Source organism: Lepisosteus oculatus, chromosome 8 (assembly GCF_040954835.1).
Source record: "Lepisosteus oculatus isolate fLepOcu1 chromosome 8, fLepOcu1.hap2, whole genome shotgun sequence".
Classification (NCBI taxonomy): Eukaryota; Metazoa; Chordata; class Actinopteri; order Semionotiformes; family Lepisosteidae; genus Lepisosteus; species Lepisosteus oculatus.
The window spans coordinates 39,532,345-39,549,054 of NC_090703.1; the positions used below are offsets into that span (position 1 = coordinate 39,532,345).

The window sequence follows — 16,710 nt, forward strand, 5'->3', positions numbered from 1 at the left end:
ATCATTTTAGATATTTTAAGTAAATCTACAACTTTGGGGAGACTCAAATAAATGTTTGTCCATCCTTTATTTACAAAACATTGAATAGGCATCTTCTTTTAACCTTACCATGAATGTCATGTCTTTATCTGAGGTCCCTATAAGCTCAATAGCAAATCATTGTACAGTTAAGTTTTCATTACAAACTCTTAACCAAACTAAGTTTTCTCATATAATGTGCTGTGACTCCCCATTGTGGCCAGACAGAGGCTGAGGCTTGAGTCTGTAGAGCTAGGAAATTGTAAATAAATCAGCCCTTGTTATCGTAGGTAACAAAAACACATACTGTAACAGGGTCACAAATCATCTTCTGTAAAAACATGTATTATATCTGTTTTTTCCCAGTACTTTGTAATTGAAAAGGGTGATGTATACAGAACAGATTATTTCAAAATCTGTCAAACTCCAAGATACTGTAGATTCCCAAATTTGTCCTGTTGTCCTGCATACCATACACAAAATGTACCTCTTGACATAGACATTGTGAGGAGTAGGGGCAGGTATGCACTCCATACTTTCCAGTAGTTCAGACCAATCTAAAATGGTGATGAGTTACTTTTTTAGATTGAAATTAATTGAAATTTAGATTTAGATAGCAAATTCAAAACAACTGTTTCCTTGTTGTTTTATTTAGTCATATTCACAGTTCTGTTTCCTGCCTCACTCCACACCCTTACCTTCCAGTAAGAAAACTGTTGAAATCAGCTTATAACGTCAAGACAATAAATTAGACCCACAGCACAAGAAGCAAAAAATTACACTTTGAAAAATTTTGACAATGACACATTGAAAAGCATTTGATGTGTCAAACTTAAGTGTGATAGGGCATGTGGAGCTTGTTACTGAAGCATCAGATTGCTGTTTCATTACCATATGGCCCAGAAGGAATGAGGTTCCAAATTAAAAACAATTCTAGATACATTAAAGGAAATCTGCAATTCTATTTTTACATTTCAGAGTGATAATGATGAGTGGATTTCAAACCACTACAAAACTAACAAGTGCACGGTAGCATGTACAACCTCCAAATTACATCACAAAAGAGACAACGTTTCAGTGTATGAGTAGTGCCATGATACACCATTGTCCATGATTCTGAACGAGGCAACAAAACTTCTGATGATGCGACAGTGGCTTTAATATATTGGAAACATTCTTTATCAAGCAAATTTTGCTAATATTTTCATGAATCCGACACATATAGTACATGGCCACATGTTTTTAATACTTTTAAGTATTGCAAAAAAGCAATATGCCAACCACCTGAAATACACTCAGAATAATTAACATTGTTAGGAGACCATGTTTCTCAATTGCTTACGGTGACTAGTGGGCAGGAATGGCCTGCTTCCACACTCTCTTTCTCATCTGTGCAGAGACCAGCAGTTTGTCATCGGCCTGCATGACATCCATACAGTATTTTCATTATTTTAAACGTAATTCAAAATGTGTAAATTTTTGCAACACCATTAATTAATTTATTTTGTTACTGAAATTTAAGAACCAGTCTGAGAAATTGGGACTGTAGTTCCCCTTTAAACTCTCCTGTAATGAGCACAAGATAACACAATACTCAGCACAAGATAACACAATCAGGACATCCCATAAAACAAGATGTACCTCAAGGTTTCTCATGTGAATTTAGGCATGGACAGACAATTCACTACCCTTGCACATGTAGTAACCTGGATAAAAATGAACAGCTTGTTTGGATGCACCCTGGATATTCATATGCTATCAGGTACTACAACTCCAGCATCTGAACAATAATTGTTTTGACAATGATGATTATGGTATTAACAGTAATGGTTCTGTATGAGTGTACAACAGATCTCTTTAAAAGTTTTTGAGAAGTTTTTATTTTTTCCCTTCTGACTGCTGTCAACACTGATCAAAAAATATTGTACACTAGGTGTAAAACGTTTGTTTTTCAGCTCCAGTGCTTTGGTCATTCGATTGTGCTTTGATGATCACAGTTTAAATAAAATCTTTAGAAAAGCAGAGTAATGCATAACCTGCTTGAAATCATTTGGATTTTCAGATGCCACCCACTGTCATCTGATTTCTAATAGAAAAGCGGTATTCTCATCCAAAATCAACTAAGCATGTTTGTTTGAAGCTCCTAAAGACAAGCACAGCAGTTGAAAAAGTAATGATAAGTCACTCTCAGCTGGTTTTGTTAAAACACCAGGACATCCGTTCATGCAGAGGTATGGAAATGAAAAAAACTTGGAGGAATCTGTTGTGATAGCTGGATCTCAAGCCCTAAAAATAATAGTGACAACTTTGGAGCAGTTTTCATTCTCATGGTCCTAAAACAACATACAAGGTATTTTCTGTGTTTTTGTTTCTTTTCACCTTAGACTATAGAACTAATATCATCTTCAGTGAAGCAACATTAACAAGCCCCTAGGTATTCTGCCAGCCATAGGCTGTAAGAAGTAAGACTGGCTTAAGACTGACTGAATAACATTTCTGAGACATTGAAGGAAAATTCTGAATTTGAAATTTTGATTTACTGATTGGCCTAGGCACTATGAAAAAGCAAAGTTTATGAATATCAATTACTTCAACTGGCAGATTCTAGATTACTGTTAAAAGTAATGGGTACAGGTCTGAAATTGGTCTTGTCAAGTCTGGTGTCCCCCAGGGCTCAATACTGGGCCCCTTGCTCTTCAGCATTTACATGTTCCCACTTGGTCAGCTTTTAAGATCACATGGCCTCAGCTTTCATTTTTACGCTGATGATACTCAAATATACATCCATACTAAACCCGACACTGATGTGGCTGTCTCTATTCTATCTAATTGCATCTCTGACATAAAAATTTGGATGACTCAAAACTTCCTTCATCTTAACTGTGACAAGACTGAAGTCATGCTTATTGGTACCCCCCATCAACTTCGTAAAGCCAGTCCTGTAACCCTGTCTGTAGATGGCTCTGTACTTGAGCTTCAATCAAAATTGAAAAACCTTGGGGTTATATTCGATTCTGGCTTAACATTCGACCCACATGTACAGCATACTGTCAAAACATCTTTTTTTCACCTTAGGAATATCGCAAGACTACGCCCTATGCTATCATTAACTGTGGCTGAAAAGCTGATCAACATATTTGTATTCTCTCGAATTGACTACTGCAATGCTCTACTCCCTGGGGTATCTAAATCTACTCTGAACAAGCTGCAGTATGTCCAAAATTCAGCAGCCAGAATCCTGACCAGGTCTAGTGCAAGTGTTCACATTACTCCTATCCTGGAGTCCTTGCACTGGCTTCCGGTCAAATTCCGCGTAGACTTTAAAATCCTCATGCTCACCTACAAGGCTTTACATGGCTTGGCACCTCAATACCTGTCTGAACTTTTATCGCCCTACTCCCCACCTCGCAACCTCCGCTCTTCAAATTCTGCCCTCCTTACTGTCCCCCAAGCCCGTCTACATTGTATGGGCGACAGGGCCTTCTCCTGCTATGACCCCAAGCTCTGGAACTCTTTGCCCAAGGATATTAGAGAGTCACCTTCTCTAAACTCCTTCAAATCCAGACTCAAAACCTTCTTCTTCAGAAAAGCCTTTATTTAACTGGTTCCATTCTTCACCCCTCTGCTCTTCTTAATACCATCTTCCACGGTCTCCTCTATTATTATTGTTGTATTGTTGTAATTATTGTGTCCTATCTTGTGAAATTTTCTTATTTATTGTTGTAGTCTTCTCATTTATTGTTTATTGTCATCCTGTAAAGCGCTTTGAGAAGCCACTTTTAAAGGCGCTATATAAAATAAAGTTTATTATTATTATTATTATTACTGTTGTCCTGTAACAGACTTTACTGTACATTTAAGTGACAAGTGACATATACAGTAAGACTGAACTGACTGAAGCGTATTAATGGAAGTGTATGTAGCACTTGATTTTTCAAAACAATTTACAATGTGATTTTTTAAATAACTCTTCTGATTTGATCTTGGGACTTTACCCAATATACCCAAGGTACTTTATACAGATATTATGGATTGTCTTGCAAAATATATTAAACAGTTTACTATTCTTTTCACAAAGCAAAAAAATCATATAAAATCTTCAAATAACACTCCATGAATGTAGGATTTGAAAATGACTTACTGGAAAATTTTAATGTAAGTAAAACAATTCAATAAGTATTGTGCATTAAGGTTAAAAAAACACTTCCAATTTTTAAAAGCTACAGTATATTCTTTAAAAAACAAAAGCCTTAGGCTGTCTTTTCTTTTCTCCAAAGCACAAAGCAAAGGCTATATGGGCTGAATGAATGGTCAAAACTCTTGTTTGGAGTAAAGTATGTGCTTAATGAAGGATGCTTTCCTTTCAAAAAGTATTCACTTCTTGTCTAGATTAAAATGTCACTTAAGCAGAATGTTTCATTCGTTCATTTTTAGTTTTGTATTGCTATTTTATTATGGAAACATTTTGGCCCTGCTAATGTTGGAGAGTCGGTTGTTACATTCAGGCCTTTTAATTCAGATATACAGTTAAGACAGATCTTAATTCTTGCACAATACTATTTTTTTTTATTCTGTTTTAGTATAGAGGTTGTAATAACTGTAATATTGACAACAATATTTCATTTTGCTTCTTTGCATTTGTGTTGAAAGAAGCCAGTATTTTGCATTTTTGTTACGTTATTAAAGGAAGACATATTGAGGCCAGAGACATATGGCAGGACAAGAGACATCAGAAAGTCACAGTTCCAGAGCTCTGCAGACAGACTACATTACCAAACTTAATTAGCGTGGCAGTAAGCGCACAGATAGTGCTATCCATAACACAATAAGCATTGCCAACAATATAATATTTTGTCTTTAGTGCCCTGCGCCATTTATCTATTATACTAAAAGAAATCTAATTACATCCTTTTACTCCCAAGTCGGACTTCACAGTTTTGCAAGCTTAGCACTGACAACTGATTTAATTAAGTTTGATTGCCCTTGCAGAGAAAGACTTGATTTCACTTAAAGACCTAAAAGCTTTTACGGTTTCTCAGGTTCCCTCTTTGCACATTACACCCTGACTGTGTTTTTAATTAATCAAGATGAGCCGAGGTAACAGAAACTGCTGAACGTAAAAAAGATGACATCATGTTACGAGCAGAGGAAGAGTGGTTTATGTGTGTGTCTGTGCGTGGGAGGGTACTACTTATTTAATGCCAACCTGCAGGCACACGTACACAATCGCATCTTTTAAAGAGCCCCACCTTTCCCCAGCAACTGTTGAATGGGACGAGGGCTAATTAGTTGTGTGCAAACCAAGCACAAACGGTCTGGTCGAGCACCGGATCTTGTATACAAAATAAGCCTCTAGGGTTTCATTGCCTTAAAAAGTTTGTATAGCACTAATTGGTTGCATGGTATAATACAAACCGAAGAGAATTAAGGTGAAGGTTTACAATTAGGGATGGCGTGATAAGTAAACAGTATGCAGTATATGCATAAAATAATGGGGCCAGGGAGGCACATCCTTATTAATTATGGAGAATACTTGCAGAGGAGCGCATCCCGTATGGAAAACAGCTGCAGTAAAAGACAATGCAGAAGTGTCCGTTTTTTACTCAGCTTATTTTAAACTCTGCTGTGATCAAAAGTCTGTAAAAGAGAGGAAATCACAGCACAGCACTTTAAATGCAAAATAGTTAAGTGCTTAATTGAGCTGCTACAGTATATGCATTTCCACTATATTGCATGGTTCACATGGCTTCTAGACGAATTGGTGAGATCTGGTACCTGAAAAATGCCCCCATCTGCAGTGCGGTTACTGTGCTGGAGGTTTAAACGCATACTGTAGTACTCTGCTCCCACAGTGAATTTCCTTTTTACAAAAGGTTAGTTCAGGGTCCATGCCTCACCATCTAGTCTAATTAGTGCCCTTCTTTTTTTTCTTCAAAATTGCAGGATGACAGTTTGTAACATTGAATTACCTCCCTGGGGAACTCAACTATCAATTTGATTTAGGCCTTTGCCAAAGTTGGATTTGGGCTCATCTTCCTAACTATGCAAACCCCATGAGTGAAGTCCTGTTGAGCTCCACCCACATATATATTTATGAATATATATAAAGCCTTTCAATCATTGGACTGTTGTTGGTTTAATGCTTGTGAAAAATGAAGATACATAGCAATGGCTGCATTTCAAATGCAGATATCAGGAAGAACAGAGCAGTATATATGGAAGATGAAGTATGAATAAGATGTGCTGACTTTAATGTTTTGATCTCCTGGGGACAGGACAAAGCATTTCCTTTCGTGGAGTAACATGTGACAAAAGGCAGTGTGAAAAATAAACCTTGTGTGTTGAGAAAGATAATATGTTATCTTAAAGATAGATGCTATGATATATAAAGGGTATTTATTTATAGATCAGGACACAGCCACACAAATGATCTCAGCTGTACTTGAAATGCACTTGCAAAGCATAAGTAGATTATATATATTCAAAAAAAATCCACTGGGAGATTTAGAAACAACTTTTCCCAAGGGATATGAAACTATTTTGAAGTTGTTTTGCAAATATGAAGGCCAGCTGATAAACCCATGGCTGCCTTTTAGGGAAATGAACTGACAGTGACACCACGATACAGATTCGGAGTTCCAGGATATTTTTGCTGGCTTGACATCTGCAGTGCCTTTCAAGCAGATTGCGTCAACATCAGGGTTTTATGTACAGCCACACAGATGTCTCCCTTTCTCTACACAGAGAAGTCTGATACATTTAATTCAGTTCATTCTGGTCCAGACTGAGGGTCCAAATTCACAGACTCCTCCGTCTGCTTTTCCTTGTCTTCATGTTCATAGACAGAGTCAATATCTGTAGCCTTACAAGCTGTAGACCTTTCTTGTCTCTTTGCAGTCTGCTTACAGTATTCTGTTAGAATGAATTGTAGCACCCACACAGGCAACATGGAGCACATGTCCACACAAGTGGAATTTGTACTGACTGTACAACCCATAGAGTGCAGTTTAGCCAGAACAGTGCCTTGAATCTTTAAACTTTAATGTTGGCGTGGTCAGGACCTTGGTTGAACATCTCTTACAAAATGTAATATGGAGTCTTCTGTCATCTTACTTGTTTGCTGGTTTGGAGATGCAGGTCTTGAGGAAGAAAGTCACCTACTAGTCCCCCTACAACTCTTACTGTATGTCAGTAATCTGGTTTTCCTCAGAGGTGTCCCATCCCAATATTTACTTGCCCTAAACTTTGCTTAGCTGAGGAAAGACCTGACGAAAAAGGGCTAGAAGATAGCAATGCTGCTTTTGATTTATTTTCTAGAAAACTTAAGAACGTGAGGTCGAACAGGAGTCCTGTTTGCCAGTGTACAAACCACACTAGCGCCAGGCAGGCAGCTTCAGGGATGGGATGAGGCTTGACTTGGGCACCAGTAACAGGATATGGCTTATTTTTATTTCTGAGCCAGGACAGTAGAACAAAATAGAGCAGAGTAATTGACATAACTACATTGTGGAAGAAACTTTGTGAATGGTGCTGACTGACACATAAGTGGTTTTTTATCCAGTCTGTGCAGGATACAGTTTCTCATAACATTCCACCAGTGCCTCATTCAAACCAAGCACAAAATAAGTTGTCCTTAACTGTATTGTCTAAAAATAAAAAAATACTTTTAACATGTTACTTTGTGGCTAAAGAACCCTGTTCAGTATTTGATACTAAAATGTAGGAATTAAAATTAAGTGTTTTACTGAAGCTACTTTACACATGGTTGTAAATAGCATTTTTATAGAATCCATTGTCCTGAAAAAACAAATTGAAAGAGAATCATATCTGCTTCAGAAGAAAGTAATGAGAATTTCATTAACCTCTGCAGAATCTGTTTAATTTATTCAAGTTTTAGTATGTCCGTTCGCCTTTCTGTTTAGAGGCTTAAGAGTTCTCTGTATAACCAATCAGTGTTTTTTTTTCTGGCCCTGTTTCTACCTTTTCCTCTGTTGGTTTACTTTCCAAGCACACTCCTCCCTGTTTTGTTGTTGAAGTAGTTCCTATCCAGCTAGGCCAGACCAGTGAGTAGCCGTGATGGAGAGTCAAGTGATGGAAAAACCTATTTTTACGGCCTTGTGCTGTCCTAGCTGTGCCACTTTAGCAGTGGGAACATAGTGTTTACAGATTGTTCTACACCTTTTAACTTGCTTTTCTTGTCTCTTAAGCTTCTACAAAACTAGCATTTTTAGGCATGATATTTTAATTTAATTTCATGATATTTTCATTTCTACACAACAGCTTATGTTTCGGCATGTGCATTCTAAAAAAACAAAAACACAGCCTTTCAGCCTTATAAGGAAACAAGATTTTTATTGCAAAAAACTATTTTATTCAAAAGCTCTCCACTTTTCCTTTCCATCTAACTGCCTTTTCTCTTCTGCTAATTCCCCTTTTTAAACCTTTAAAACCCGAATTTTGTATGCTATTTGACCTACAAACATGTATTCCCCAGATAAAACGGTTAGGAACCTTTACAAATTTGGGGACTGCATACAGGACAGCAGATTAAGCAAGAGATTATGAAGTATGTCAATTTCATTACTGTGTAATTGTCCTGAGTGGGTGTGCAGTGAGTGAAGCAGATTTCTCAGCCCCTTAATTTGTCAGTGTTTTAAGCCAAATAAAGCTGCACTGTAACTTATATCTAGGCATTTGTTGGAGTTTACCAGCTCTCTTTTACACCCCAATGGATTATAACGTATATAATATTCATCACACAGTGCTTGTATGGGATACTTTGCTATTGTTCTATTTAATGATCACTTTGCTGATGACTGGTTGAAGACGACTGCTGTAGCACTTAACACTGGGTTTAGCACAAATGAGACTATCTGTACAGTGCAAAAGTCATTCCATTAAATCAGTCAGGGCGTTTCACATTGTTCTTGTCTTTTCATTCTGTGATATTCCTTCTATTTTCAGTGGCATGCTTCTGCTGAAACTTTATCCATTTCCTTTTAATCAAACAATCCATATGGATCTGTTTTACAGAAAGGAACCTAATGTGCAAAATGAAATAAGTGTAAAGTAAATTCTGACCATGTATTGTAAGTCATCCTAAAAAACAGTGTCTCCTAAGAAAAAATGATCATAAAAATTATGTTAATGATGAGGAAACACCTAACAATGGCATATGGATTAATTACTTACTACAATACTTCATATTGACTGTTCTTGTACAGTTTACCTTGAGTGTCTGAAGATCCTGATCAATGTAAATTAAAGATTGCTAATTTACAAGTCTAGTTTCTTGTCACCCATAGTAATATGATGTACAGTAATATTAAAACTGTATCTGCATTTAGCTGTCATAATACTTGTTTTAACTTGTAATTATAACAATAATATAATTGTAAATTTAATTATTGTGTTTTATACACCACTATATAACAAATAATAAACATCTCAGACTATATATTATAATATCTGTTAAATAACAATAGTATTGTATGTTTTATTATTGCATCATTTTTATTATGTAGTAATTATATAATTATATATTTTAATTATAAGTTGCCAGATACTGTAGATTAAGAAAAAGGAGCACAACCTGTAAAATATTTTATTAGTCTAAAGCTTCCCACATCTATTTTTTAAGTCTAATAAAAATATTGTAAAGCAAAACTAAAGAATGATATTAGATGTAAACATGTCTAATTTGATGCAAAATCTGGATCTGCAAAATGGATATGTTACATTACTGAAAAATACCATATTTTAATATGTGGTGAATGACTTATGACTTAAATCCAGTCTAAGCTAACACTGTGTCCTGTTTAATGAATGACGGCAGGACCAATTCAATTGGTTAATCCAAAGAGCACCTTGCTTAACAAACAGTGAGTGACCATTTTTAAATGCTTAATTACTGTACTGTTCATGTCTGTAGTGAAGGCAGCAATTGTACTCCCTTATTAGAAACAAAAACTGTTTGAACTCTGATGGCATCATGACCCGGTTGTACATTTGATTAATTGTATGCAGTTTTATTTTGAGTGCTTTGCACAATCTCGTAGTCCAACAATAAAGCAGATCTGTTTCCTTCCTCACATCTAAGGGCAAATAGGGGACTACAGGAATAACTTGGTCAAACAGTGACCCCTCCTTAATAGCACAAAGTTGCCCACATCGAAGAACATTGATCACCACATACACATGTACAGAGTATCGTTGCTCTCTGACCCGTTCTCACTGACATCTGTACGCATGTATCCACACAATCACACAAGTGCACCAACACATTCCCATACCCAGATACACAAATGTGCACATGCCCAAATGCATACCCACACAGAAGCACACACTGACACCCAGACACACACACAATTATACACACACACACAGTTCCCAGGCTCCAGAACATTCCTCCAGAGAGTTCCCGCTCTCTGCTCTCCCTGATTGCTATTCTTGTTTACATCCTGAATACATATTAGATCATCTGTTCAGAACTCAAATACAAACCCATCAAAAACACAAAACACTTACTTACTAATTAGCTGTTTCCTGTCCTTAATGAAGTGAACACACCATGTTCAGATTAAAATTCAACTGCTGCTCCCCTTTACTTATGTTTCCAGCTGTTTTTGTTTTATCTAGCCTTTCTTGTTGACAGCTAATACTAAATGATAAATCACCCATATTACGTCCGATGCAAATTGGATTAGAATAGCAGCAAAATCCATAGGCTGTCTAGCAAACTCAGTTATGCTCAGGTACTATAAATGGTCAGTGAAAAATGTGCCCTCCTACATAACCTGTTAAAATAGGGAGTATGAGTGCTATAATGTATCAAAATCATAATGTGAAGTTTCTAGCTATATTACACTGAAACAATATTGTCCATTATCTTTTTCTGTATTTAACAACATATTGACAAATGTATTTCCTAGACTTGATGAAAATGTGGATTTGCACACATAATGGCAAAGTTAATGACTAATATATATATATACTGTGCTAAAAAAACATACATCAGACATCTAAGTGGGACTAATTTTGGTAACAGTGAAACTATTTGTTAAAACAAGGCAGCTCAAAAGGCTATGTGTGACAGCAACAGTCTAAGGCACTAGTCATATATAACATCTAAACGTTAACTTTTGTCCTGTCATGTTAAAATGCCAGCAGGGGAACTCAAAGGGTGATGGATTTTAGGGCTGAAAAAGATGTCTTGTAGGGTGTGTACCTTGAAAACAGAAGTCAGAGCATTGCCCAAAGCAAACTCAAGTCTCAATAATGACATTCAGACACTACTCTACACAAGAGCAAATACAGGAACAATCAGATTTGTGCAACTAACAATTCTCATCTGATAAATGCAGGTGTTGAAGCGTTGTGGTCTTTCAACGTGAGAAACACCTGTCTGTGCATTACAAAACTGGATTCGGTAGTGATTTAACAGTAACCCTAGTCTTTTCTGCATTTTAGTACAGCATGTTCTATTTAGGACTGCTGTCATTCTTGCTCCTGGGGACATAAAGCTGTGTTCAGTGCTTATTTTTGCATTTCTTGCTCATTTGCAGGGAGTCTACAGGGCTGTCACCAGCAAAATGATATAGGTGAAGGGTGAACTAGCAGCAAGCACACAAACATGTGCTGAACCAAAGGAGAGAGTACACAGCATGGCTGGGTTAATCTTTCAGACACTGTAAATGTTATAGATCAGGTTGTATGTTTTCCTAGTGTTATTCTTACTGATAACTGTTGCATAGACCTCTATTAAACCATTTTGGTTTCATATTGAAAACACAAGTTGAAAGGTGAAATCATTTTAAATGTAGTGTGCTGGAGCACAATGAGGCAAAGACAAAAAAAACACTGTTTTTCACCTGACTGTATTTTGGAGTTACACAATACTCCTCTCTTTGATAACTGAGAAATACTGTTGGAATGAATAGCTGCTACTACTTGGCATTATTTTGCTGACTTTTAGTCCTTTTGCTTTACATGCAGTCTAACTAAATACGATCAGTCAAGTAAGCCTTTGAGGTGGAGCAGTGGAGTTGTATCACAGGTTAGACACAATTAAAGTTGTCTGTTTTCAAGGGTTTTTCAAATGTGTTTCACAGCCAATACTTTTTTTAAACCTGTTTCACAATGTATATGTCTCTGCTGTTATTATTTAGAGACACAAGTGGCTTAAAGAGTAACAGTTCAGTTGTTCATGAAGGTCTTAAAAGTCTAGAGAGGAAAAAAAAATTAAGTGTTTCTCATATTTTTATAATACACAATACGGGGGTAATAATTGTTCTTATTGTGATTTAGTGATTTAATTTTTTTTCAAGGAATCTGCAAAAGGTGCAGGTAAATCTGGAGCAGAAAATTGTATTTGTTTAATATTTTGTTTTTTATTTTATTCTTCTTCTAGTTCCAGACTCTCTCAGTAGCAAAAGATGGTTTGTGGTTTGTTTTGCTGTAGATGCTTGATTATTCCTGTTAGCATGATCAGGCAAATCAGTTCTTCTTACACTGTATCTCATTAAACACTGGAGGCTTGAAATTCAACAATATGACATGGTGGCAGTTTTGCATGTTTGTTTTCAAATAAAACCCGTAGGTTTTTTTAGATGTTCAGAAATATGGTTCAGGAATGAATGAGCATTTTATTCATTTTCATAAAAGACATACAAATATTAACAAAACAGTGATTGAACAAAACTGTTGGTGCCTCCATTCCAAGAGAGATAAAAAACCTTTAACTCATGAATCTTAAGATTTTACCTTAACATTGTTTTTTTGTCTATTCCAGAAAACAGACCGTACATCAAACCTCCAATACTGTACTGATTGGAATTCCTGTCCCACAAACATTCACAGATGCAGCAGCCTGTGGGACTGGAGGACAGCATCTCCCAGTGGTGAACATTCTGGAATCGGTGGCCTGACCAAATTACATTGCCTTCAGTAGCCAACATCGAGCAACTGTTTGAGAAACCCGAGATGTTTGTGCTGTAATGTACCGGTACTCCAGAACGTTGCTGAGTCAACTTGTAAAGATATGTTTTTTTTTCTTCCTTTTTTTGTTGTCTGAGAAAGGACCTTTATAATAAAGAAGACACAATTGGGGGCCAACATATTTCTCTGGATTTAAAGTACAACCCCCACCCCACCCCACGTAGCACATAATGAAGCTTGTTCTCTCTCACCACCTCCTTCAGCAGGAGCTGAGTTTTTTTTTTCCCTGTACTTTAAATGTCACAACAGTTTCCGAACAGCACAATAGTTGGGCAAAGCCTGTGTGGACTGTATCTTCTTGAGTGTGAGGACTTCAGGAGCAATAAGAGGTTGTGTGTGACAAGAACACATGCAGTTCTTCGCCCTGCTCTATTTACTCGTGCTGATTCTCAGTGTAGTAGGAGACAAATGGAGGAATGTGTGCGAGGAACTTTTTTTTTCTCCCCTAGATATTTCTCTTTTTAAAAATAAAATAACGCCGTAGAAAACAAAACTGTACTATCACTAGATGACTGATGCAATAACGTAGCCCTCCCCCTTAGTGAAGAGTTGGTGGGGCTGTTCTTATTTTGTACCCTTTTGTTGATGTTTTTTTTTTAAATCACACAGCTCAGCCTGAGGTAAATGGATCAGACGTATACAGTAGACTATTAGAATTGGTTTCTCTGTTGTACTGTATTAAGTTTGAAATTCTTTGTTGAAATGTTCTTGCGAAAAAAATACAGTATTACAATAATCTTCTGTTCTACCCTTGTTTATAAAAAGTGTAAAAAATGCTTTTAGTGTCTGCTATTATGATGTCAGTAAAAAAGTGGATACATTTTTAGTGAAAAATACCTAATGCACATCTATGAACAAGCATGGCAAATAATATGATGCTCTTGAAAACAAAATTGACTTTTTTCTGGTAAAGCTGCCTACCGAAATATTATTTATCATTTTTCTTTTTTCCTTAGTGGGATTTTTTTAATGTCGTTTGGCAGCAACCATCTTTAATGAGCTTGTTTTGACAGTGAAGTTGCCACACCTTAGATTTCTTACAGCTTTGCACATACAAAAAAAATCCGACATCTTCGTAGATTTTGTTTTAGAAATAAAAGTTGAAATACAGAGTTTTTGGTGAAGTCTCGTGTTGTGATGAGACAAGAGATTGACTGTGATACTGACAGAAGTTTTGTAGGTCTAGGCAGCTTTATAATTTAGTGATCAATCTCTGTGACCTGTTGTCCCTCTGCCTTTTTGCTGTGTGCTCTAGATACATGTAGGAAATCTCTTTGCCACACCTCTTCTGCTTGTTACTTTTTTTTTCTGGATAATTTGGTAAATCTCTGATAATCATCAGTCAATTTATAAATTTATCAATTTACATCAGTCAATCTGCAAACCAAGTCATAAACATGGAATATTGCTAGTTTATTGGTCAATTTCTAAATAAAGTGTTAAGTGAGACTATGAGACTAAGATCTATACATCAGTTAAATGATGTCGTACTAAAGTGTTGGAAAGCACATTGAACATACTGTGAAAATGACAGTGATAAGCTTTGAGAAGGATTTTCTTTGGCTGCGCCCAAGTTTTATCGTATTGAAGAGGAGAATATTCCACAGAAGATCTAGCTAAAACTCGTCTGTGTTTGAGTGCTCTTCTCTCAAAAGAAGCCTGTTTGATAAAACCTGTTGTTTCAACAGCCCTCTGGTATCTGCGTTGTTCTTGAAACTAAAGGCTGGTTCATGGGCCTATCATTTGCCTTTGCATTAAAAGGTAATATTGAATAATATTATTCAGTAATATTGTATATTGATTTTTTTGCTCTTAAACCACTGTGTTTATGGAACCAGGACAAAAAGAAGCCAAAAAATTACACTTGTACATAGCAATGTACAGTATTTGCAGCATCCAGTAGATCCACAAAGTTATGCAAAAGGACAGTGTTTGAAAATGGAATGAAATTCTCAAGGCCATAATTACAGAAAATAGGAGTTATTCGAGTAGCCAGGCAGAAGGTTAAAAGTTGTCCTACAAGAAAATAAATTTTAGTTATTGGGAACAAGTTTTATGGGAGGGTGGAGGGGTAATGTAGTACTTCAATTAAAGAAAAGCTGTTTGAAGTTCTAGTGATTGCCCAGTTTGATTTTCTTTGTAGGCTATGCAAATAGTAGAACTAATTAATGATAGGTGATTTTCATGTAAAAGAAACTGCACAAGAGGCCATTTGATCAATAGGAAAAATTTGCATGATTTTCATTAAAAAAACATGGAATTTGATTAAAGCTAACAAGAAGAAAAACAATCAAAACAAGGATTCCTGAGGAGAATGACCTTGACATTTGGGGGCGGTTGCATTTTTTATATAACATCCGTTCATGAGGGCTTATCAATGCAAATTTAAATAATTGTTCTTCAGGATTAGTGTTAAACCAATCTCCATTCAACCCCTGGTATTGAATCTCCATTCAATGGTATTGAATCTCCATTCAATACCATTCAACCCCTCTCTGAACTCCAAGTTCAAATTATAGACTAATCATTTCAGGCAGTTGGCACTTGTTAATGGCAACGACAAAGCAGGCAGCATGTTATTGCAAATACTGTATCTTGATCAATCCAACCACAAAGCGTCAGAAGACTGGGAGGTAAGTTTACCATGTCTTTTAAGTTGACCATCCCTAGCCCGTGGAAATAGAAAAGGCTAATAAGAAGTGGTGTTAGACCCAGCCAGTGTATTTGATTGCTAGTAGTTACAGTAGTGGAATCAAGGCTCTCATCAAGTCATTGCCTGAATGAGTCCCTTTCAAGACAATTATGTTAAATTAAAGGGACTTCATAATCAGTAGGCAATTTAAAAACAGAGATGTAGGGTGAATGGTTCTACAAGCAAATCTGCATTCTGTGATGAAAATGTATATTTTTACATTAAGAAAATAAGAAATTTTGGTTTGGATTTGCCTGGCTACTGGTAATATTACTGTCCTCTGGTGTGTAACATGATCTCCATGGTCCCATTTTACACAATTCTATAAATGCACCAGTTGTCATCATCATCACTTTCATTAACAGCTAGTCCTGTACAGGGTCGTGGGGTAGCTTGAGCCCATCCCAGGAAGCATTGCTTGCAAGGCAGGATACACCCTAGATTGAGACACCTGTCCATCGCATAGCACACACAAAAATACACTCACAGACTCACACCAGCGCCAATTTTACAGAAGCCAGTTAACCTACCAGCCTGGTTTTGGACTGTGGGAGGAAACTGGAGCACCTGGAGGAAACCCACACAAACACAGGGAAAGCATACACCATATTCATGTACCTCAGACCTGCAACATTTAGCACAACGTCACTCCTCAGAACCTTCAAAAACATTCACAATCCAGCAAGGAGCTTACCTTTTGGCATAGTGGCTAAGTTTGCACATGTGTAGGCTGTGTGGTGTTTGGGAGATGATAATAGGTGTATTGTATTTTTCCTGTATGTTTATTGGGAGATTTTGAATAGGTGCTTTTGTAATATGTACGCCTATATTCGACTTTTCTGGTTTTCAAGAACCAATTAGTTTCCTGCAAGTAGGAAAATTAGTTTTCTGTAAGAAAGCCACAAGAAACCATTCAATCCACTTAGGGTGTTTGGTTGTAGTTAATTGATCCACAGATGTCATCCAATTCTTGCAATTTCTTGCAAGAAGCCAGGGCTTCAGTT

The 16,710-nt window shown here is 36.7% G+C and overlaps 1 protein-coding gene across 4 annotated transcripts in view; it reads left to right on the forward strand.

The window, feature by feature from the left end:
- The window catches only part of dacha (dachshund a), a 229,755-nt gene extending 215,054 nt beyond the window's left edge, over window positions 1-14,701 (forward strand). For 3 of the 4 annotated variants that reach the window (XM_015351490.2, XM_015351491.2, XM_015351488.2), the window contains one exon: window positions 12,877-14,701. In XM_015351490.2, coding sequence (XP_015206976.1) covers window positions 12,877-12,944 — 68 coding nt within the window. In that variant the 3' untranslated portion in view covers window positions 12,945-14,701. Of the gene's footprint in view, window positions 1-12,808 lie in introns of all 4 variants that reach the window. The other variant, XM_015351489.2, reaches the window with a different exon arrangement.
- Window positions 14,702-16,710: the final 2,009 nt, after the last annotated feature.